General features: G+C 36.9%; 1 protein-coding gene and 1 long non-coding RNA gene across 2 annotated transcripts in view; both read left to right on the top strand.

Moving 5' to 3' along the window:
* The window catches only part of LOC125787359 (uncharacterized), a 759,343-nt gene that overhangs the window by 14,847 nt on the left and 718,371 nt on the right, over positions 1-26,125 (top strand). The gene's annotated exons all lie outside the window — the stretch shown is intronic.
* tafa4b (TAFA chemokine like family member 4b) overlaps positions 1,977-26,125 on the top strand; it is a 52,879-nt gene continuing 28,730 nt past the window's right edge. The window contains exons 1-3 of the mRNA XM_022682858.2: positions 1,977-2,079; positions 4,770-4,879; positions 25,326-25,481. Coding sequence (XP_022538579.1) covers positions 4,771-4,879; positions 25,326-25,481 — 265 coding nt within the window. The 5' untranslated portion in view covers positions 1,977-2,079; position 4,770. The remainder of the gene's footprint in view (positions 2,080-4,769; positions 4,880-25,325; positions 25,482-26,125) is intronic.

Raw genomic sequence — 26,125 nt, 5'->3', positions numbered from 1 at the left:
TTTTTGCTCAATGTGGCTCAGATCTGTTTTTTCATGGCTGTGTAAACGTGCCAAATACGTTTTTTTTCAAGTCAAATCTGAGCCTGTTCCATATGTGTTCCTAAATCAGATACTTATCTGATTCATGGACATGCGACATGAATGTGAACTGTCAAATCAGAATTCATGCGTCTTTTTGCTTTTATGCATTAGCATTAGCATTAGCACTACGTGCTTCTCTCTCGTATTCACACATCTCTTTTGGTGCAGCTGTGCAGCTATAGTTACAAAAAAAACAGCAAAAGCAAACCACCTGTCCTTTTTTCATTCCTTGATTTGAGCCTGAACTTCAGACCAGCTGTTTACTGTTTCTCCACTCCAGCTAAAGATGTGTTACATATAAGCTGCTAAAGCATCGATTTCCCTTCATAAAGCTACGAGACACTACGACTCTCAAATATGCCGTTTTTTGTTGTTGGTGAAGAAGGAGACGTTTATATACGTATTAATGTGCTCATGTGAGGAGTTTCAGAGACAGATTCGATCACATTACAGATCACTTACATTTGTGAATGTGAACCGTCAAGACAGCCAAATCTGATCTGAGCAAAAAATCGAATTCGAGCAATGCGGCTTGTAATGTGAACGTAGCTAGTTGTTAAATGCGTTGATAAGTCGTTCCCCACAGGCTACTGTTTCTTAGGTATGCATGTATATCTAATGTAAGGTAACACTTTCTCTATTTCTGAAGCTTTCTTTAACATTACAGTGACCTCTCAGTGTAATAGGATGAAGTGCTACAGACTAGTAGCTCTCCAGCCCAGAGGGTTGTTGAACCCAGTTGCCGAACAGTTGATCCCAATGCCGGTAAAACCAAGAAGAAATGAAGAAATAAATAAATAAACACACCACTTCTCACGCAGGATCGAACCCGTGTCATCAGGGTTGCAGTCCAATATGCTACTGCTGCCCCGCCTAGTGAATTGAGACACGACTGGGAAAAACGCCCTTATAAGGAGATAGGGAGCGCAAGAACGGGCATAAAAACGAGAACGGGCGGAAACTAAAGTCATGCCGAGCGCGACAGAGAGAGAGAGACAGGGGTAGAATATAAACAAAAGCTCATCAGAGAAGCATTTTATTTATTTATTTATTTATTTTTCCGTTCATAATAGTTCAAACAACCTCACAGGCCAAATGTTTCATGCGTATTGCCTATTGCCTATTGCCTATTTCCGACCCCTGATCTAGAGTCAATAAATAAGTACTTTATACAGTATTTTCACCACATACAATACATTCTTTCCTTTTATGTTTTTTTGGTAACACTTTATTACTATAATAGTTTTCATTAATATACCATTAACTAATGATTAATAACTGTTATTTTACACATTTTAAGAAATGAAAAAGTTGCTATCACATTTGTAAAAACTACTGCTTTGTTCACATCTACCGATCATTATCAATATATAAATATAAGCAATTTTTTTAATCATAATTAAGATTATGATTAGAGTTTACAGTGTATCTGGGTAGATGGATCCTGCAGTCTCTGAACCTGAAGAGGAGATACTTTGTCCCGACCTTCTTAATGTGTGTAAAGAGAGAGAGACCCCAGTGAGATGCTGAATTAAGTATGTATGTATATGTGTGTGTGTGTGTGTGTGTGTGTGAGATCACTGGGAGCCGGCGGGTAGGTGAGCCACTGTAAACAATAAATCAGCTTCATCTCTACTGTTCTACAGTGTGTGTGTGTGTGTGGTCGAATCAGTGTATCTACATGTGTGAATGAATCAGAGTGTGTTTGTGAATGTGTGAGATGTGTGTGTGTGTGAGATGTGCGTTTGTTGGAGTAGAGAGTGTGAACTGGAGCCTCAAGGCCATCATGTCTTTGAAGGTGTCCCTCTTTCACTCACCAGCTCTCTTTTCTTGTGTTTCTTCCTCTTTCCTCTCTCTCTCTCTTTCTTTCTCTCTCTCTCTCTCTCTCAGGTTTTGCTCAGTCTCTGAGGAGAACAGGTTTGGGTGAGAGATGTCCGTCTGGTCCAGGCCGCGGGACACAGTGTGACGAGACGCCGCTGGGCAGAGAGTGACCGCTGGGTGAGACCACGTCGCTGTAACTCTTACTCATCCTTTCCTGGAACAGCTCTGATGAGAGCCAGTTCCATCATAATATTATTTGTTGATCTTTGTTTCTTTCATTTTACCAAATTATTCTAATTTAAAAAATCTCTGGAATATAATCAAGAGGAAGATGGATGATCACAAGCCATCAAACCACCAAGCTGAACTGCTTACATTTTTGCACCAGGAGCAATTAGCATAAAGTTATCCAAAAGCAGTGTGTAAGACTGGTGGAGGAGAACATGATGCCAAGATGCCTAAAAAACTGTGATTAAAAACCACCAGGGTTATTCCACCAAATATTGATTTCTGAACTCTTAAAACTTCATGAATATGAACTTGTTTTCTTTGCATTATTTGAAGTCTAAAAGCTCTGCGTCTTTTTTTTGTTATTTCAGCCATTTCTCATTTTCTGCAAATAAATGCTCTAAATTACAATATTTTAATTTGGAATTTGGGAGAAATTATAGAATAAAACAACAATGTTCATTTTACTCTAACATAAACATATAAAGAGCAAAATCAGAGAAACTGATTCAGAAACTGAAGTGTCTCTTAATTTTTTCGAAAGCTGTATGTAAAAATGTGTGTAAAATAAAAAAACAAAATAAGTTAAGTTAACTGAATCCGGTTTTTAAGTGCATAGATAGATAGATAGATAGATAGATAGATAGATAGATAGATAGATAGATAGATAGATAGATAGATAGATAGAAAGATAGATAGATAGATAGATAGATAGATAGATAGATAGATAGATAGATAGATAGATAGATAGATAGCCAGGTACACAGATAGACAGACAGACAGACAGACAGACAGATAGATAGATAGATAGATAGATAGATAGATAGATAGATAGATAGATAGATAGATAGATGATAGATAGATAGACAGGTACACAGACAGACAGACAGACAGACAGATAGATAGATAGATAGATAGATAGATAGATAGACAGACAGACAGACAGAAAGGTAGATAGATAGATAGATAGATAGATAGATAGATAGATAGATAGATAGATAGATAGATAGATAGATAGATAGATAGACATACAGACAGACAGGTAGATAGATAGATAGATAGATAGATAGATAGATAGATAGATAGATAGATAGATAGATAGATAGACAAATAGATAGATAGATAGATAGATAGATAGATAGATAGATAGATAGATAGATAGATAGACAAATAGATAGATAGATAGATAGATAGATAGATAGATAGATGTTAATAATGCAGAAGAATTGTAATATAAATAGACTGTTGTGGAACTGTCTGAATGGAGAGCGACCTTAAGTGACCTTTTCATATAATTTGCATGTCGTTTTCAACATCATTTATAAACAGAGGCGGAAGATGAACAGTTTTAAACTTTCAGTCTGACAGATGACTCCTGTATTATTAATGTATGTGGCTCTTTTTCCTGGTGATGAGAAATGTTGCCATTCCACTGGATGTGGTTTAATATGGTTACTGCTTGGGTCTAAGTCAAGCCACTGTATCTGCAGCTCTTTATTAAAGGAAGTCTCTAAATAACAAAGCTTTTATGACCCTAATACTGGCAGATGCTTTAATGCCTGATTTATAAAAAGAAAAGAAATATTGTGCAATTTTAACATTTGCACACTCTGCAAACCTCACATTTAGACTGATGCAGCTGTTTCATACAGAACATGTGGGCAAATTCATCTAATTTGTGCCTGAAACATCTGCAAAAAGCTCAGCACAGAAACTACGCAGATGTTTCCAGCTACATAAACATGGGTTTGTGAATTATAATGTTTTACACAGCAAAAAAACTAAATTTTATTTTTTCATTGAAAAATGAATTAAATTAAAACAAGTATTCAGTAATCAGGAGAGCTAAATAATAATAAATAGAATAAAAGTATAAGTGGACAGGCTTAAATTTAAAGCAATAAAATAGAAAGATAAATAAATATAATACAAATATATAAAATACAAATAAATAAAATTATGAAATAAACAAAATATAATTGTATAAATTTAAGCAATAAAATAAGGAATTTTTGCTTGTTTTAAATCTTACTTCACTCATTTTGAGACTCAATGGCTGATTTGTTTGCTTAATTTAAGCATATACATCTCATTTTACATCTACAGCTCTGGAAAAAAAGAGACCACTTAAAAATGATGAGTTTCTTTGATTTTACCAAATAAAAAAAATCTCTGGAATATAATCAAGAAGAATATGGATGATCACAAGCCATCAAACCAAACTGAACTGCTTGAAATTTTTCACCAGGAGTGAGTGGCATAAAGTTATCCAAAAGCAGTGTGTAAGACTGGTGGAGGAGAACATGATGCCAAGATGCTTGAAAACTGTGGTTAAAAACCAACCAGGGTTATTCCACCAAATATTGATTTCTGAACTCTTAAAACTTTATGAATATGAACTTGTTTTCTTTGCATTATTTGAGGTCTGAAAGCTCTGCCTTTTTTTTTGTTATTTCAGTCATTTCTCATTTTCTGCAAATAAATGCTCTAAATAACAATATTTTTATTTGGAATTTGGGAGAAATGGTGTCTGTAGTTTATAGAATTAAACAACAATGTTTATTTTACTTAAATATATATTTGAGTAATGGATTTTTTGCCTCTCTCTCTCTCTCTCTCTCTCTGTATCTCTCTCTCAGAATGGGACCATCAGGGAGGGCTGTGTGGCTCCTGCGGGTCATCTTCGTTGTTGTCGTGGTGATGTTGTCATGTCGACCGGTGTCAGGAGGAACCCGAACTCTCAGAGGAGGTACCGACACCCCGGGGTCACGCTGTAAATTAATTAGCTGGGAGTTGGAGATGCACTGGTCAGATTTATTGCTCAGACATCACTTTACAGACGTCACAGAGCAATAATATGATTTCTTAGCCAGAGAGATCATTGTGTATTGTTTATACAGCTTTATTACTCAGGAATGCGCCAAAAAACGTAGTGTTTCTGAAAAATAGCACCAACCTGGCGCTGAACTGAAGTGTTTTTGAGAAATTTATTGTGAAATACACCTAAAGAATAGGCTCACCTTCATATTTGCATATTTTCATGCATATTATTTGTCAATAATAATAATAATAATAATAATAATAATAATAATAATAATAATAATAATAATAATAACAATAATAATAATACTAATAATAATAATAATACGAATATAAAATGCTAAAAAAACCTTTTTTTAAAGCCAAATATATTCACTTCTATTACTTCTAAAATATTATATGAGGTATGAAAAGAGGTGGGAATATTAAAAAAAAAAATCCGCTTGCTCATGTATTGTGTCACAGTAATAAATCATGTAATTAACTATCTTTATCAAAATCCTTATACTTTATAATAACTAATATACACTCTAATCTAACTATTACTGGGAAGAAAACTCTTATGGGAATTGATTTGAAGTCTGAACATTCAAAAATATGATAAAAATAAAAATAAAAAACAGGTGCTGGGTAAACTTTTGATCACAACATTTTAATCAACATCAATTCCATTAAGATTTACACATTATAGAAGCATTTCCATCTCTTATTTTTAATATTATTATTGAATTTTTGAGCAGCTCAATGTCTGTCTTCTGGTATAAAGGAAAATAATAGCATGTTGTTATAGCATGTCTATTAACATAACTGTTTTATAACCATTGTTGGGCACGTTACTTAGTTAGTTAGTAATTAGTTATAGTTACTAGTTACTTCTCCAAAAAGGAACTTAGTTACTAACTGAGTTACTCCACTATAAAAAGTATCTAGTTACCAGTTAAAGTAACTATTGCATTACTTTTGTGTTACTCGTCCCTGTAACCCCCCACCTTCTCAGAGCGTGTTTAATAAGCCAGATGAATAGAGTGCACGACAGCGAAGACAACAATCATTGCTTAGGCTTAGCAATATCCTCCCCTATCTTGTGACTCACACACATAACGCACACACACACACATTTGCGCCTTTGTCTGTATGAGCGGCTAAAGTAACGTGCAGTAACGGGGTGTTGGAAATGGTAACAGTGTTATAGTGACAGTCAGAGTAATTAGTTAGATTACTCCTTACTGAAAAAAGTATCGGTGTTAGTGGGACATTCCAGGATTTTGGTACATTTCCTGTCCCACCATTTAAATTTCAAATATACGTATCCAAAATATCTAAATGACTATTTTTTGTGAAAAATGTACATGTTATAAGACAAACTGTAAAATATGGAGGAAAAATAAGCTCCTTAGATATTATTCAAAAGACCGGATACCTTTGGACCACCTCAAAAAATGGCTGTTTTCTCTTGTCCCACTCATTGGGTGACCAAATCCTTTGGCAAATTTAACAATTAAAATAAGCTCTAAATAAATGACTTGCTCTTGTATATTGTTGATATGCATCTCCTTTACTTATGAAAACAACTTCTTTGGTCTACATTGTTTTGCATGTTACAGTTTTTTATGCTATTAAGTTGTGTCCCACAACATGCGCTCAACCCTGTTACCATAAGGAATTTTACCTGCAGAGAAAGAGTTAAAATATTTGTCTACTGGCACAAAGGAAGTGACATCACAATGACATTTTCTGCCCACATGGCAAGACCAAGAAGAGTAAGTGCTCTAAGTTTTTTTTCCAAATATGTTTGTTCAAGTTGTGTGTGTCACTCAGTGAACGCAGCCCTGTTACTCATATTGTAAGACTAATAATGAGTAGAGTCAATTTTTACTTTATATACTTATATAACCATGTTTGTCCTTGATCTTGTATACATAGCTAAATTTTACAGTTAGCATCTGTTCCTGGGGTAAACCACAACTTAGCCTAGATTTGCAACCCTGTTACTCGCAACCCTGTTACTCGCAACCCTGTTACTCGCAACCCTGTTACTCGCTGGGGTTAAGGCTGGGGTTGAAAGGTTTATTAGACCTGTTTATTAGAGAGAATATATATATAGTAAGGGGAGTTAAGCTGGTGAGTTTCACGGCGGGTCAGTTCTGCGGTCAGTTCTGCGCCGGTGTCCTGCGGTCAGTGAAAAGCGGAGGAAGTGCAAAGTCACTGCGGCGCTCTGCTCCCCCACACTGAGGAGATTCCTGTGGATAGGGAAGGACAATTCATTAATGACTGTATTAATATGTATGATGTTAAATGGCCATGCAATAAACCTCCGCACACACACCTCCCCATGCCCTAACACTCACCCACCCCACCCACACACACACGCCAACACACACTCACACACACTCCAACACACACTCCAACACACACACATTCGTATCCCAGTGTCTGAAAAAAAATAGAAGAGAGAGCAAAACTGAAATAATGTCCACTTCCCCCGCTAATTGACACCCATGAGCTAACTAATTCTGATTTGCATAATTCATGAAACGCTCCGCTCTCGGCGAGGCGGTGACCAGCAGTACATAAATATTTTAGCGTGGCAAAAGGTCACTCTCGGCCCTAGTCCCTGCATCATTCATAATATGCAAAGTCCTTCCCCAAAGACAGCTGCGGCCCTCGCTTAATTACGCCTGTTTCTTTAATTATGCCTGTCCTCTGTTTTGTTGATAATAATGCAAGGTGACCTTTTTACGGCCACCAGAAATGCCACCAGCGCCGGCCTCGGCTCGACTGATGCCGTTTCTCTTTTTAGTCTCCGATGCCAAAAATAAAAAAATAAAAAAAAGCGAGCGAGGCAATATTTGTTTTATTTGTTTGCTTACTTATTTATTTATTATTTTATTTATTCATTATTTAACAGTTTTTTTTCCAGATCATGTTTTATTATTTTCTCACTTTTTTAATGCACTAATTGCTGCAACGGTGGTGATGTGAAGGTCACGGTAGGGACTCGTCGCTTTAAACACCTTCCTTTTCTGTCTTCTTTGACCTCAACCTAAAAATCCTCTAAATCAACGTGAATAAACATGAATTAGTTCTTGATATCAATCATATGGTTTCTGTTATTACCATGAAACTAAGAATATAATATAATATTATTCATAAAGCATAAAGTTTCAAATCATAAATAAAATCAGTGTCTAGCAGTCAGTGATCTCTCACCAGGAGGTACACTACCCAAAGGTGGACTCCGAGAACATTTACGCCCTCTTGTGGTTAGATCAAGGATCTAATCAGATCAGACCACACTGGTTTTCGCTCTTATTACAGCGATAGTGGGTCTTCTTTGACTACAACCTAAAAATCCTCAAAAACAAACGTGAACAAAAAAGAATTAGTTCTAGATAACATTTCTGTGGTTTCTATTATTTCTGTAAAAACAAATTAAACCTAATATTCTGAAAGCATTACATTTTTTAAATTAAAAATAAAATAAGTGTCTTGCAGTCAGTGATCTCTCACCAGAAGGTACACTACCCAAAAGTCATCTATAAGAACATTTACGCCCTATTGTGGAAAGACCCAGTGTCTAATCAGATCAGACCAGAACTGTAATCATTTTATGGCTCTATGGGCTCTACAGCAATCTGGGGTCCCTTTTTTTGTCTTAAGGCATTTTTTTATTGTTTCTTTGCACTAATTACTGCAATGACGGCAGACGATGGGAGAAAGGAGGCAAAAGCAATGTAAAAAAACAATGTACATAAATATAAAATAGTTCTAAATATCAATTCTGTGGTTTCTCTCATTTTCGTGAAGCAAATAAAACCTAATATTATTAAAGCATTAAGTTTTAAATAAAAAATAAAATGAGTGTCTAGCAGTCAGTGATCTCTCACCAGGATGTACACTACCCAAAAGTAGCCTATAAGAACATTTACGCCCTCTTGTGGAACGACCCAGTGTCTACTCAGATTAGACCACAGGGTGCAGAGTTTTTCAGCAATCTGGGGTCCCTTTTTCTGTGTTAGCAAAGTTAAAGCTCGTCAAGTTCTACAGCAATCTGCGTTGCCTTTTTTGGTCTTATGGCATTTTTTTGATTGTTTTTGCGCTAATTACTGCGATAGCGGCAGACGATGGGATGAAGGAGGCAAAAGCAATGTAAAAAAAAATATTAATGAATTAATATAAATAAGTTCTAGATATCAATTCTGTGGTTTCTCCTATTTCCGTGAAACTAAGTAAACCTAATATTCTTAAAGCATAAAGTTTTTAATCAAAAATAAAATCGTTGTCTAGCAATCAGTGATCTCTCACCAGGAGGTACACTACCCAAAAGTCGACACACTAGAAAGTCGCCTATGAGAACTTTCACGCCCTCTTGTGGATCAGACCACGGTTTGCAGTTTTTTTTGGGAGTTTTTCAGCAGTTTGGGCTCCATTTTTCTATGTTAGCAAACTTTAATGGATATTTTTTCCGTTTTTTTTGCACTAATTACTGCGATGGCGGTGCTGTGAAGGTCACGGCAGACGGCGGGATGCTGGAGGCAGGATTTCGCTTCCCCTCCCAGATACAACACGTGTCGCTTTGAACACCCATGTCTTTTCCTGCCTTGATTTGGAGCTGGGGTCCTTGCTAATTGGGGAGAAAGATAAAAAAAAAACTGTGTTGCAAAGTTTTTTGTTTCTTATTTACAGGTAAAAAATAAATAAAAAGAAAACTAGAAAAAGAAAAAACTGAAAAAGCATAATTGGTGACGAGCTATGAAAGTTTCTTTCTTTCTTTCTTCAATCTCTAAATTGCATAGAGTTCTTTTTTTGAGAGCTTTTTATTTTTCTATATTTTTTCTCTCTATATATATATTTTTTAAAATCCACTCGCCTCCAATCCAAAAAGAAAACACTAAACCAATGTGTTTCAGTTATTCAGTGTCTGCTACAGTACTGCTGGTGGCCACATGGTGGCTCTGAAGGTTCAGAAATGCTCTCCTTCCTGGTTGAGGGATGCTGGGTAGATGCTGTTAGCGAGTGAGCGCTCTGCTATTGTGGAAACAGGCTTGCTAATGGGAATAGATGGGTCTGAATCTCTCCACAGAAACCCGACAGATGAGAGCGACTGGCTCGCGGTCGGTCGTCTGCGAGAGACGACAAAAAAGTCTAACGCTCGCTGTGCTGTTTCTTTTTTTATTCTTTTTTTTCTGTCTTTTTTTTATTGTGTAATGAAAGTGCCCTTATTTCTATGGCTAGCCTTCAAAGTCTGTAAAGGTTGTAGCAGGTAGTAGTAGTTTGCTAGTAATAAGGCCAGTTGAAAACAGTGTGAGCTCTATCTAATAGCTCTCACACACACACACACACACAGTATGCACACTTGTGCTTTAATACTAGTGCATGTGAAAAAAATAGAATGAAACTCATTTATTATACAGATGTATTACACACAGACCTTATGGTACCACTTTAAAGTAAGGCTACCTTTATAAAGGGTTTATAAATTGTTTACAACTAGTTCATTAATGGTTACTAATTAGGTTATAAATGGCTTAAAAATCATTAATAATCAGATATAACACATACGTAGAAAGGGCGGCGATATAGAAAGCTGTGGGTTCACTGTTTGGCAAACAACAGGTCATTGCTGCCCTTTCTATGTATGTGTTATAACTGATTATTAATAGGATTTAAGGCATTTACAATCTAATTAGTAACCATTAATAAACTAATTGTAAACCATTTATAAACCCTTTATAAAGGTATTCTTATTTTAATGTGGTACCGACATTATTAATTGTAAGTGTTTATTTCTTTTTTGTTGATGATTATGGCTTACAGCTAATTTAAAAAAAAAAACGCAAAAATCAATATCTCAGAAAATTAGAGTATCATATAAGACCAGGTGGTACTTTTTTGGCAGCGTGGGCAGTGTGCTGCTGGAAGTCTTGCTGAAAAATGAAATCTCCATCCCGAATCTACATCATAAAAGTAGTCAGCAGAGGGAAGAAGCATGACGTGCTGGAAAAAAGATTTTGCAGGAAAACACTGCACTGAATTTTTTGGACTTGATACTAGCAACACCAGCAGATGACAGACATGTCTCTCCAAACTATCACTGATCATCAGTAAATTTTGCATGTACGTTTGGAAATCAAAGGAGCAGAGTCTGGAGGAAGAGTGGAGAGACACACAGTCCAAGCTGCTTTAGGTCTTCTTTCATTTTCCAGCAGGATTTGGCACACTGATTGTCCACACTGATTTTTCACACTGGATTTTCACTGGCTGTAAGCCATAATTATGAACAATAAAAGAGATTAAGGCTTAAAATAGTTCACTCTCTGTGTGTGCAATACAGGGGTTGGACAATGAAACTGAAATAATTTATTGTGGTGACGGACAGTTCTGGTGGAAACAGGAGAGTTGAGGTGCACATTGAATTCTGCCGTGATTTGAGTAGCCGTGGTTTTATGTTTTTTGGATACAATCCGGGTTAGCACCTGAACATCCCTTTCAGACAGCTTCCTCTTACAGCGTCCACAGTTAATCCTGTTGGATGTGGTTGGTCCTTCTTGGTGGTATGCTGACATTACCCTGGATACCGTGGCTCTTGATTCAACACAAAGACTTGCTGTCTTGGTCACAGATGCTCCAGCAAGATGTGCACCAACAATTTGTCCTCTGGTACAATTTGAACTCTGGTATGTCACCCATAATGTTGTGTGCATTGCAATATTTTGAGCAAAACTGTGCTCTTACCCTGCTAATTGAACCTTCACACTCTTACTGCTCTTACTGGTGCAATGTGCAACTACCTCCCACACTAAAATGACAGGTGTTTCAGTTTCATTGTCCAACCCCTGTAAATCTATATACTGTAATATATGAGTTTCACCTTTTGAACTGAATTATTGAAATAAAGTTTTTAACTTTTCAATGATGTTCTAAGCTAATATTTTTGAGATGCACTAGCATACCTAATATACCTGTAGGCTACTGCTTTCCCTCTGAGACCTCCAGACCAGCCTCCAGCTCTTAGCCCCCCCCCCCCCACAGTCATGAGGTATAGCCGTTTATAGCCCTCTGCTCTGCCCCCGCTAGAGCAAAAACAGCGTTCACTGAAGGCTCATTTGTTTCTCCGGAGCTGTTTTGCTCCGTTCCGCTCATCAGTCCCTCTCTCCGTGACAGAAAGGCCGGACACGCCGTGTCTAACATCCCCGCGACGACACCTCAAGCCTGCGTGAGGGTTTGACACATCCAATTAAAAGCTAGCGTGCTACATGGCGAAAAACACGAGGGAAACCGCGCTGCCTTCACTAACGCCCCGGACAGGAAATGAGAAACGACTCCGGTGCCCAGCTACAGTCCATTAGAGCGGTTCTGCTCTGGTGCTTGTTAGCGTCGGCCTGTGCTAACTTGCACGCGCCGACTGCTTACCTTTCCTGAACTGGGCGTGACCTGGTGGAAACCACACTGCTGAGAACTTCATCAACTTCTCTGTAGCCGGCAGCCGGACACGTCTTCCAATTTCCGTATGTTTGAACAACTCTCGGCTGTTGAAGATGAAGAAGTCAGGTTTACTTAGCTTCACGTAGCCATCAGAAAAGCAATGATACTTGCTCACATATAGACAGTGTTGGGCACGTTACTTTGAAAAAAGTAATTAGTTATAGTTACTAGTTACTTCTCCAAAAAAGTAACTGAGTTACTAACTGAGTTACTCCACTATGAAAGTAACTAGTTACCAGTAAGAGTAACTATTGCATTACTTTTGTGTTACTCAACTACTAAAATGAATCAGATAAAAATGTTGACACACAGTCTTTAATAATAAAATGTGTGTCAGATCCTGAGAGCTCCATTACTAAACTAACTCTAAACTAAAAATTGCATAAAATATGCAGAATAGATTAAACACAATCTAAGAATGCAAAAACGCAAAGGTTTTATTTTATTTTTCTCCCCATTTTCTCCCCAATATACACAGCCAATTACCCAACTCACTCATTAGGACTCCCCCCTTATTTCACCAAAAAATGATTTCTGAACTCTTAAAACTTTATGAATATGAACTTGTTTTCATTGCATTATTTGAGGTCTGAAAGCTCTGCAATTTTTTTTTTGTCATTTCAGATATTTCTCATTTTTTGCTAATAAATGCTCTAAATTACAATATTTTTATTTGGAATTTGGGAGAAATGTTGTCTGTGGTTTAAAGAATAAAACGGCGATGTTGATTTTACTCAAACGTACACCTATAAATAGCAAAATCTGAGAAACTGATTCAGAAACTAAAGTGGTCTCTTATTTTTTTTCCAGAGCTGTATATCAGCAACAGTTTGTAAGTTTGATGTTTAAAGACATGTTTGAGGTTGTAGGTAATATTTCTGGCTTTAAAATGTTTAAAACCTCAAATTGGTACCTAAAGAAAAGAATGCTGCTTAGCTTTATGTAGCCATCGGTTAGATATAAATAGCTATATTTGTCGTAGCTATATTTACATCTATGAACTTAATTTAGCATTGTGTAGCCATCTACTATCCATATCAAATTACCTCATGATTACAGCTTCTGGCTGTTTCCCTTCACCTAGCCATCAGTTTGCTATATTTCTTTCATTTTCATTTATTTACTTGAAGATGTGAGGGTTTTATTTAGCTTTGTGTAGCCATCTGCTATCCAGCTAATTATGGCTTAGCTGACCACACAACTGATGTTATAGTAACACTATTCAGCTTTGAGTTGTGAACCTGAACATTTCTCAAGACTCTGGATGTTTAAGAACGTGTCAGAGATTGTGAATATTGCTTAGCCTTACATGCTGTGACTTCAAGCTGGATTTATTGTATGGATAAACATCTAAACTGCATTTAGCTTTAGCAAATTTAGCTTTAGCTAGCAGACTTCCCACCCTTTAAAACCTAATTTCAGGGAGATAGCTTCTTCAGTTGTATATGTATATTTGTAGGCAGCAGGATACCTCTATTAAAATGCAGGAGACTTTCTGAACTTTCCTGAAACTTGTTTTTTCTGTGTTAATTACATCTAGCAGTTACTAGAAGCTGTGAGCTTTATGTATCTTTGTTTAGTTATCTGCTAGCCATCCAACTGTAGCCCAGCTGACTACATTTGATATTGTTGTAACACCATTTATCTTCAAGTTGTGAACTTCAACATACAGCTCTGTAAAAAAAAACAAGAAACCACTTCTGTTTCTGAATCAGTTTCTCAGATTTTGCTATTTATAGGTATATTTTTGAGTAAAATGAACATTGTTGTTTTATTCTATAAACTACAGACAACGTTTCTCCCAAATTCCAAATAAAAATATTGTTATTTAGAGCATTTATTTGCAGAAAATGAGAAATGTCTGAAATAACAAAAAAGATGCAGAGCTTTCAGACCTCAAATAATGCAAAGGAAGCAAGTTCATATTCATAAAGTTTTAAGTATTAAGTTCAGAAATCAATATTTGGTGGAACAACCCTGGTGGGTTTAATCACAGTTGTTATGCATCTTGTCATGTTCTCCTCCACCAGTCTTGCACACTGCTTTTGGATAACTTTATGCTACTCACTCCTGGTGCAAAAATGTAAGCAGTTCAGTTTGGTTTGATGGCTTGTGATCATCCATCTTCCTCTTGATTATATTTCAGAGGTTTTCAATTTGGTAAAATGAAGGAAAAACATCTTTATTGTTTAAGAGCATCTGGCTGTTACCTGTATTTACCATTAACTCTGTAGCCATTATCCAACTTGTTTGTAAAGATGTGAACTTTTTAATTCAGGCATTTTGTGCACTCTAAGAAATATAAGTACAGATTTGTACTTAAAAGAGTACAAAGCTTGTCGCTGGGGCTGTACCTTATATTAAGGTTCAAAAAAGTACCTTTCAGTGAAAGTACTTTTTTGTACCCATGGTTTTTGTGCCAGTATAGATTATAAAGATTATAAACATTGTCATCAACTAAAAATGGCTAAAAAACTTGATGATACAAAATTGTCTGGCTTTTAAATAAAAAAATGTGCAATTTAAATATATACTGTTCATTAGTACAGTGATGCAGAATACTGAATGTACCTTTTGGCTGGTTAAATGGTATAAATCTGTACTTATTGCTGTTAGAAATGACTTTGTACTTCAGAGGGAACAAATCTGACCCTGTAAAGACCAATATTGTACCTTTGAGGGTACAATTATAAAGAATGTACCTTCGAGTACAAAAAAGTACTCATATTGTACCTCTGTTTTTTAGAGTGTGTTGTCTGTATCTTCCATCTTTAGACTTGTTTGAGAGATTAATGCAGAAAGTAGACCATCATTCTTTGAAGTTCCACAGCTGAATACTGATCCACTGATACTCAGATACTTCTGATCAACTTGTTGACGGCTTTTAGAAATCAGAGTTCTTGTATGAAGGCAACAGACTGGAAAAATAGAAGTGCTTTGTATGAGTCTCTCTCTCTCTCTCTCTCTCTCTCTCTCTCTCTCTCTCTCTCTCAGACAGGACTCCCTGGTCGCAGCAAGTTGGCTTTATTGGATGTAGATTTGCGTATAAATGAGGTGCCTCCACTGGGCCACTCAGCCGTACAAACAACCTGTTAGATTAGCATACATCCTGTGATTTAGCCGCAGTGGAGGCTGTTAAACTGAGATAATGTCAGATTGATTGATGCATGGTGTGGGACATGACAGCTGAAAGTGTGCGAGAGAAAAAGAGAGAGCGAGAAAGAAAGAGAGAGAGAGAGAGACTCATACAAGTGTAGATAAAATGTGCAAAAAAAATAACCCAAACATAAAGAAGGTGAGAAAGAGAGGCTGGTAATAATGAGAGAGCAAGGTTAAAATGAGCAACTGAGAGAGAGAGGAGAGAAAGTGTCAAAAAAGAAAAAGAAGAAACAAATAGAAACAATGTCCCAGTTTCTATTCAGCAGATTTGTATTTTATCAGAAGAAATGTGAATTAATTTGCAGTAGATTTTAGATTCTCTGCCTGAGCCCAACCCGATGCCCGACCCAAAATTGATTGAGATTTGAAATTTTCCACCGCTTTTTTTGGGCCGGGTTGAATCAGGCTCAAGAAAAGGCTCTTTGACGTAGGCGTCTGTTTTTTAATTCGATTTTTGTTTTATTTTATATAAAGCTGTGATAATGCGTGATAATGGCAGTATAGCAAACTAACAAATCAAACTGTGTTTTAGGAAAAAAACTTCAGCTCTTTCATTTAGTCTTATTTTTAGTTACAGGGCTGTAACTAAAGCACCTAGCCATGCAGTCTGCCTGCATTTACAAACATTAGTGAAAGAATGGGCAGAGCTAAAGAGCTCACTGTACTTGAGCGTGTCAGCAAGTCAGCCGGTGAAATTTCTTTACATCCACATACAGCTCTTGAAAAAAAATTAAGAGAGCGCTTAAAAATGATGAGTTTCTTTGATTTTACCAAATTGAAAAGCTCTGGAATATAATCAAGAGGAAGATGGATGATCACAAGCCATCAAACCACCAAACTGAACTGCTTGATTTTTTGCACCAGGAGTGAGTAGCATAAAATTATCCAAAAGCAGTGTGTAAGACTGGTGGAGGAGAACATGATGCCAAGATGCATTAAAACTGTGCTTAAACACCAAGGTTATTCCACCAAATATTAATATCTGAAGTCTGAAAACTTTGTGAATATGAACTTTTTTTCTTTGCATTATTTGAGGTCTGAAAGCTCTGCATATTTTTCTTATTTTCTGCAATATTTTTATTTGGAATTTGGGAGAAATGTTGTCAGTAGTTTATAAGATAAAACAACAATGTTCACTTTACTCAAATATATATCTGTAAATAGCAAAATCAGAGAAATTGATTCAGAAATTGAAGTGCTCTCTTTATTTTTTTCAGAGCTGTATTTGACCATCAGCTGTTACTGATATTATTGTAAAAAAGTGGAAGCATTTAGGAACTACAGCAAATTGTAAACAACGTTATGGAGCAGATTTCTAAATCGCTGCTGATTGAAATAAGCTCTGCTAACTCAACAACTTAAGCTAGTGTTCCAAACATGCTGTTATGTCTGCAGAGTGGGGGGACCGACTCCACACTAATGACTATGGGATTAAATCTGTTGTAGGTGGAATCTGTTGGCAGCCAGTTAGCGCTCATATTCTATCCAGTCACAGGGTCTAAACAATGGATCCATCAGAGCAGACATGCTATTCAGACAGCGGCAGCAGAGAAGGACGGGTCTTTTTCTGATAAATCACGCCAAGGCTCGTCTGGCTTCTCCGTGTCAGAACGCATCAGCCGCCCGGCTGCCCTGTCAGCTCAAGGTAGCGGCACTTAACTCACCGTGCAGGACAAGTGGAGGGAGGCGGACAGTTAGCCATGCCTGAAATCTCATCTGATCTAGAGATGATGGGAGATTTATTACGCTCGTGTCGCTGTAAGGAGCCGCTAAGACCCCCGTGTTGTGTGGGTAGCGTGGCTAGCGCGGTTAACAGAGCAGCTAGCGCTGGAGCCTTGGGGAATGGTGATGTTTCATTGGGGCCTGTGAAGCGTTTTAGCAGTGATTAATATAACAGATGACTTACATTAGGAGAAAATGTGGAAGAAAATATGTGAAATACACCAGAGACTATATGGTGGTTGTAGGCTATATGTATTTACACACTTATCTGAGTAGGATGCATCATTTTAGCAGGCTAATTGCCATTTGCCTTGCCTTAGGGATGCAGCAAAATGCACTTTTAGCTATCTCTGCAGTGCAAGTTTAGTCATAAATTTACCTTAGCAGTGATGTTTCAGTCATGAATTCACTTAAATAAGTGTATCAAAAAAGCAACTGTATTGCAATGAATCACCTTAATATTCTACTCCTTGCTAATCCTAAATTCACATAAGAGGTGCTATTTTAGTCATATATTGCCTCAGTATTTCTTTTCTTATCTTAAATTTATCTAAGCAGAGCAATTTTAATCATAAATTACATCAGTATTGCTATTATACTCTTAAATTTATCTAAGCAGAGCAATTTTAATCATAAATTACCTCAGTATTGCTATTATACTCTTAAATGTACCTAAGCAGTGCAAGTTTAGTCATAAATGATCTCTGTTTTGTTGTTATTATCATATAGTTACTTAAGCAGTGCAATTTTAGTCATAAATTACCTCAGTATTGCTATTCTTACCCTACATTTACCTAAGCAGTGATGTTTTAGTCATAAATTACCTCAATATTGCTATTCTTAGCTTTAATTTACTTAAGCAGTGCAAGTTTAGTCATAAATGACCTCAGTATTGCTATTCCTACCTTAAATATATCTAAGCAGAGCAATTTTAATCATAAATCACGTCCGTATTGCTATTCTACTTTTACATTTACCTAAGCAGTGCAAGTTTAGTCATAAATTATCTCTAAATTGTTGTTATAATTATATAGTTACTTCAGCAGTGCAATTTTAGTCATAAATTACCTCAGTATTGCTATTCTTACCCTAAATGTCCCTAAGCAGTGCTGTTTTAGTCATAAATGACCTCAGTATTGTTGTTTTAATCATAGTTATTTCAGCACTACAATTTTAGTTATAAACTACCTCAGTATTGCTATTATTAGCTTTAATTTGCCTAAGCATTGCAAGTTTAGTCATACATGATCCCTGTATTGTTGTAATAATCATATAGTTACTTCAGCAGTGCAATTTTAGTCATAAATTACCTCAGTATTGCTATTCTAACCTTAAATTTACCTAAGCAGTGCAATTTTAGTCATAAATTACCTCAGTATTGCTATTCTAACCTTGAAATATACTTAAGAAGTACAATTTTAGTCATAAATGACCTCTGTATTGATATTCTTACCTTGAATTTACCTGAACAGTGCAATTTTAGTTATAAATTACCTTCGTATTGCTATTCTTACCTTAAATCTACATAATCAGAGCAATTTTAGTCATAAATTACCTCAGTAATGCTATTCTTACCTAAACTCTATCTAAGCCAAGCAATTTTAGTCATAAATGACCTAAGTTAGTGCTACTTCTGCTTGCGTGTAACACTGACCGTTGTGGTTGTGTGTGACCAGTAGTTGACCTCTCACTTGGGAAGAAAAGTGAGAGAGTGCTCTTACATCATTCTCAACAGCAGCAGTGTGAAGAGAAAAGAGACGCTTCATCTTCACTGTTGATCACACCAATTCCAACAGCACCAAAAGCAGAAACTACCCAGAGATGGAGTCACTATGACCGTGGAACAATATACAGAAATAATAAATCAGAACGAGTTTAATCAGATTAATCACAACAATATCCTGTGATTAACTGTGATTAATCACACTTGTTCTTTTTAAGACTTCTTAAGTTTTTAGAGTGGATATTTAAATGTAAAAAATAAAAGAATGAAGGTAAGAATGTAAAATGCAATTCCATTTTAATTAATAATACTAATATATACTTAATATATGTTTAAGGGGGGGGGGGGGGTAAAGCCAGTGTCAGCTCAGCTTTGGTTGTAAAGATTTCCACACCATTTGTGGCGTTGGGGTCAAACTTGGCACTGAAAAAATTATAATTTCTTACCGATTTGACACTTTAACAATGACAGCTCTAATCAAAACACACCACGATAAAATGTAATCAATTCTACAACCAAATAGAAAAAAACACACAAAAAACACAATAGCTGAATACAAATGTAATCCAATTACACTAAAGTGGAATCAAATCAAATTTTAAATGGAAATATATTAAAATAGACTAAATCAAAAGGAATCAACAGCAACTGGAATATAAAAATATAAAAAATTAAATGGAACCAGAGCACACTGTAATAAAATGGGATCAAATGAAGTGGAAACATCCTGGAATCATATGAAATCAGATCAATCCTGAATCTGTGTCTGACCTGATCACTTGGTTGGATTTCTTCCAGCAATTATAAAGAGGTTGGAGAGAGAGAGAGAGAGAGAGAGAGAGAGAGAGAGAGGGAAAGAGAGAGAGAGAAATAGAGGGAAAGAGAGAGGGAAAGAGAGAGAGAAATAGAGAGAGAGAGAGAGAGAGAGAGGGAAAGAGAGAGAGAGAAATAGAGAGAGAAATAGAGAGAGAGAAAGAGAGGGAAAGAGAGAGAGAGAAATAGAGGGAAAAAGAAAGAGAGAGAGAGAGAGAGAGAGAGAAAGAGTACAGCCAGAGTTTATCTAATAATTTATTCTTACAGTTGGATCTAATTGTTTGCTTGTATTTGTATTATAAGTGGAAATGATTTAACTTTAGAAGGTGTAGTGTAAAAGCTTTGGTGTGTGTGTGTGTGTGTGTGTGTGTGTGTGTGTGTGTGTCTGTGTGTGTGTGTGTGTGTGTGTGTGTTTTCGGCTGTGTTTTGTTTAACAAATCCCCATCCTTTCTGCCATTAGCGTTACATCACCCAAAGATTCATATCGGGTGTCATTCTTTTTATGTATTTTTTTTGTTTTGTTTTCTGTTTATGTGTATCTGTGTGTGTGTGTATGTGTGTGTGTGTGTGTGTGTATCTGTGTGTGTGTGTGTATGCATGTGTGTGTTTCCCCTCAGTGTCCCTTCCTGGCCCTCTGACCTCATTGTGCCAGTAGGAGGCGATGCAGTCTTTGTTCTGTGTGTGTGAGACAGGATGTCTGCCCTCCTGTGTTCTGTCTGAGCCTCATGCCTCCTGTCCCTTTCTCCCTAACAAGGACACACACACACACACACACACACACACACACTCACACACACACACACACACACACTTCAAATCAAATGATGCAACCTTAAAAGTAGATTCAACTTGGATATGATCTGAATCTGTGTTTGGGTGGTCCCTAATTTTACATAACAAACAAGAACTTCGGTGGGCTTCGGTGTGGTGCAACTGACCTATTCTAGATTTTTTAATTGGTAAGAAAACCTTTCCATTCACAATAAAAATATGACATCGCTCAAATAATTATTTGAAAGCAGCATTTTGTTAGAATTGAGCTGTTTTATAGAACAAGCTTTACACATGCATTTGTTGACAAGCTGAGAAATACAGCTTGAAAGACTTTTTTCATTTTAAGTAAAAAAGCATGACTATTGAGGCAGTAGACTAGTGTTACAGGCTTTTAAACACTTATGACTGTTATTTATGATTAAAATGTAATAAGTTGATTTTACTTGAGATAATTTGGGAAAACGATTGCCCTAAAAATAGTCAAGTGAATGTAATGCTTTGTTTCATTGTGTTTATGGAAGTAGAGCTTAAAAATTAATATAAATCTGATGTTTCTAGGCTCCCTGCTGGCTCTCTCCCTCACTTCCTGCTGCAATACTGAAAAAAAAAAAAAAACAATTTCATTGAATTATCTTTCTGTATAAATAATTTTCTCTTTTCCCCTTATTTGGCCAAACACGGAAAGTGCTTTTTTTCTGCATTTTTGGTTGCCAAATATTCCTAGCACAAAAACAGTGATTTATATTTTGCTCCTTGTTTTAGAGTTGTTTTAGAGCATTCTCATTCATTGAGATCTAGTTCAATATCTTAAATACAGTATCTGTTGCAGGCCTGGAATGCAGGAATGTATGTATAGTATATTATACTACAGTTAGTTCCGATCCTGCAATTTGATTGGCTGAGAGGTGTTCTATGAGTGCCGATATCAGCCGGTAATGCACTGTAACCGAAGCTCCCCATGTATTACTCCGCCACATACAGGTAACCTAGCAGCGATGCAGCGCTTACAAGCCAAACAGCACAGCTACAAACAGAGCAGCAATGGAACTATTTTAACTTGCGGAGTGTTTATAACCAAACAGATTGTATTTTCTTCTCCTCTTTAACTCAAAATATGGGTTAGTCTGTGGGAGGTGCTGGTAACCAGGTTAAGATGGATAAACACTTCAGAAATGAGTAATGTTTTCCGATATTTTAGATAAAATTGCCCTAGCACTAGTATATGCATATGGCTGCATTTATTTGATTGTAAGATAATGAACCAGTTATAAAGGTGCATTTAAATCCTAATTGTTGTCCAGGAAGCTTATAGACCATCTACACATTCATCTCAGTCTGTTCTACTTTCCGTCACCTTTGAAAGACAGACTCTCACACCCACACTTCTCTCTCCGTTCCTTCATTACCGCTCCCGGTCCCTGGCTGACTCGCTTCCCCTGCCCTGAGATGTCACTCGTAGCACAGCTTTGACAGCCGCCAGCTCCTCTGTGTCTGTATGTGTTGGGGGAAATGGAGTTACGTACACACACACCCACCCACACACAGCAGCCTGACTCCCCTAAGGTCTAACCTCCAGGACCCCCAACACATATCCTGAGCTGCAGCAGCCTGAGAGAAGTGAGTGTGCGGAGAGAAGGAGGAGTTATGGGGTCATACACTTTTCAGATGTAATGTTCCAATATATATGTGTTTAATTGAATAGGAGAAATGATCTCATCTGAGACCAAAGTAAAGTAGAAGTTCTCTATAAGGTAGGGATGTGTATTGGCTGGAACTGGGGTGGACAATATGATAAGTAGAGTATCGTAATAAAGGGGTTCAACACAGTCTAATAAATCAAAATAAATTGTGATGTTCTAAACAAAAGGATATATTGCGATTTTATAAATTAAGTTTTGTTGTCTGAATAAAGGACATTTTTTTTATCCAATCAGAACAATGGGATAAAAACAGTGGGGGTACAACACTAAATACAACAATACAACAATAAATAATCTATCTAAATAAATCTATCTATCTATCTATCTATCTATCTATCTATCTATCTATCTGTCTGTCTGTCTGTCTGTCTGTCTGTCTGTCTGTCTGTCTGTCTACCTGTCTGTCTGTCTGTCTGTCCTAAATAGTGTCCAGGTAGCTTGTAGACCATCTACACTTTCATCTTAGTCTCTTCTATCTATCTATCTATCTATCTATCTATCTATCTATCTATCTATCTATCTATCTATCTATCTATCTATCTATCTATCTATCTATCTATCTATCTATCTATCTGTCTGTCTGTATGTCTGTCTGTCTGTCTGTTTGTCTGTCTGTCTGTTTGTTCTAAATATTGTACACTTTCATATTAGTCTGATCTATCTATCTGTCTGTCTGTCTGTCCGTCCGTCCTTTCTAAATAGTGTCCAGCGATTGTATAGACCATCTACACTTTCATCATTTTGTACTTAGTGTTCTTCATGTTCTACTGAGTCTATCTATCTATCTATCTATCTGTCTGTCTGTCTGTCTGTCTGTCTGTCTGTCTGTCTGTCTGTCCTAGTCTCTTCTACTTAGTATATCTATCTATCTATCTATCAGGAGTAGGGCCAGTACTATGTAGTAGGCAGGTGGTTATAAAGTTCTGGGCTATTGGTAAATATATATGAACAGTCACTTTTATCCCAGTATTAAGGTGAACGCACACTGTAAACAGTCATAACACTTTATTACAGGTAGATGAGATGCAATTTGAAAGCTGACACGTCCTCCTATGGGCGCATATTTCTCCGAGACAAATGCTGGCGTGTGTCCAGCCCCGGGTTAATGCCGCCGCGAGGAATCCTGCGCTCCAGCGCTCTTATTTACACAGTCTGAACAGGACGGCACAGCGGCGCATTCATTATGCAGGCCTATATGATACTCTGCCAGGGAGACGGAGGGAGCGAGAGATAAATAGAGAGAGAGAGAAACAGAGATAGCGCTGGCAGGCCTCAAGGTGCTTGTTAAACGCTGCCAGTCTCATCAAATATGGATGGCATCTTAAGTGCCATCATGTGGTTTATTATGAGCGGAAAACTGAGCACAGACCCAGCCTACTTTTTTCATCCTGTTTCTTTACGAATCTTCAGAAACCTGCCAGCTATCGCTCTTTCTATCTCTCTCGTTCTCTCTCTCTCTCTCTCTCTCTCTCTCTCTCACTTTCAGACTGGAGAAATAATGATGGAGTTTCTCTTTGGAGAGAGACTAAAGCAGCAGTGTTTACTGACGGAGTTTTGAACCGAGTCTTTGTTGGTGTGTTTATGCTGTTCCTAATGGGACCGTCTTCCAACGAGTCTCACAGGAAATACATCACTGAGACGATCGTCTGCAGCTCACTGTTTACAGCTGATTAACACGACCAGCCTGATAACACTTACTGACATCCTAAACAAACCCTTTCTCTTCTCTCCTTTACTCTTTCTCTTTTCTTCTTTTTCTTTTTTCTTCTCTTCTCATTTCTTTTTGTCTCTTCTCTTCTCTTCAAATTTCTTTTCTCTTCTTTTCTCATTTTGTCTCTTATCCCCTTTCTTCTCTGCTCTTCTCTTCTCATTTAATCTCTCTTTTCTCTTATTTTCTCTTTCTATTCTATTGTTTTTGTTCTCTTCTATTGTCTTATATTTTTCTTGCCTCCTCTACTGTTTTTACTGATCTTATATGTTCTCTTCTCTTCTCTTCCCTTCCCTAATCCCCTCGCTTCTCTGGTCTTCACTTCTCATTTTATCTCTTTTCTCTTATTTTCTCTTTCTATTATACTGTTTTAGTTTTTCTCTTCTCTTATACTTTTTTTTCTTATCTACTGTTTTTACTGATCTTATATATATTTTCTTGTCTTGTCATCTTTTTTGTCTCTTAATTTTTCTTTTCATTTGTCTTTTCTTCTATTCTCTTTTCTTCTCAATTCTCTTTTCCTCTCTTCTCTTACACCCCTTTCTTTTCTCTTCTCTTATCTTCTAATTTCACTTATTTTCTCTTCTCTTTTCTTCTAATTTCTCTTCTTTTCTCTTGTCTTCTCATTTCTACTCTTCTTTCCTCTTGTCTCCTCTTCTTATTTTACTTCTGTTTTCTGACTCTTTTCTTTTTTTCTTCTCTTCTCATCTCTTTTTGTCTCTTTTTTCTCTTCTCATTTATCTTTTCTTCTCATTTCTCTTATATTTTCTCTTTTTCTCCACTTCTCATTTCTCTTTTCTTCTCTTCTCTTTTCGTCTCTTCTCTTTTCTTCTCTTCTCATCTTGTCTCTTCTTTTCTCTTCTAATTTCTCTTTTATTTTCTTCTCATTTCTCTTCTCTTTTCCTTTCTTCTCTTTTCTTCTTTTCTCTTCTTATTTCACTTCTCTTTTCCTCTCTTTTTTCTTTTCTCTACACATTTTTTCTCTTCTTTAACTCTTCTCTTTTTGTCTCCTTTTCTCTTCTCATTTTATCTCTTGTCTTTTCTCTTGTCTTCTCTTTCTATTCTACTCTTTTTGTTTTCCTCTTCTCTCCTACTTTTTCTATTTATCTCTTCTCTTTTACTGTTTCTCTTCTGATCTCATATCTTTTCATATCTTCTTATCTCATTTCCTTATGTCTCTTCTCTTTTCTTTTTTTCATGTTCTTCTGCTCTTTCCTCCTCTCCTGTTGCATATGTTCTTTCTTATCTGTTTTCTGATCTTCACATCTTTTCTATTCTTTTCTCTCTTCAGGGTCGTATCAGGTGAAGCAGGGGACGTGTGAGGTCGTGGCGATTCACCGCTGCTGTAATAAGAATAAGATTGAGGAACGTTCTCAGACCGTCAAGTGCTCCTGCTTCCCTGGGCAGGTTGCTGGGACGACTCGCGCTCAGCCGTCCTGCGTGGAAGGTATGAGATATTATATAATGATTTTGATTCTTTGGAAAATGATTTAGTATATCTGGAAACTTAGATTTTATTTATAGAGCTGTTTCTCCATCTGTTAATCATACTTTAAATCAGGGGTCAACAATAGGCGGCCTGTGGGCCAGATGCCAGTTTTTGCCTGTTCTTGGGCTCCCTTCTTCTTCTTATAGGGGCTTTATTTCCTGGCTGCATCCCAGTTCACTAGCTGGGGCAGCGATAGTTTATTGGGCTGCGACCCTGACGACACTGGTTTGATCCCGCGTGAGGAGCGGTGTGCTTCTTGGATTTACCTGCTTTGAGATCAACTGTTCTGCAATTGGGTTCAACAACCCTCTGGGCTGGAGAGCTACTAGTCTGTAGCACTCCATCCCATTACACTTCATTTTCCAAAACAGAATTTCCTAATTCTGTGGCTTGGAAAATAAGGAATAAACTTAATTGCCGACCCCTGCTTTAAACCATACCTTGGTCCAGAGCGACTTGTAGTTGCATTACTTGTAGTATTAGGAGTCTTTCCTAAGGACACTTATATTGTAGCAGCCCAGCATAGTTACACAGATCAGGAATTGAACCGCAGTCCTCCTACATGTCTTTGTAACTGACTGGCGGGCAGTGATGTTGCCGGT

The sequence above is a fragment of the Astyanax mexicanus genome, chromosome 24 (genome assembly GCF_023375975.1).
Source record: "Astyanax mexicanus isolate ESR-SI-001 chromosome 24, AstMex3_surface, whole genome shotgun sequence".
In the NCBI taxonomy this organism is placed as follows: domain Eukaryota; kingdom Metazoa; phylum Chordata; class Actinopteri; order Characiformes; family Acestrorhamphidae; genus Astyanax; species Astyanax mexicanus.
Note: the sequence above shows the minus strand (reverse complement) of the source record. Positions and strands in the feature narration are given on the sequence as shown.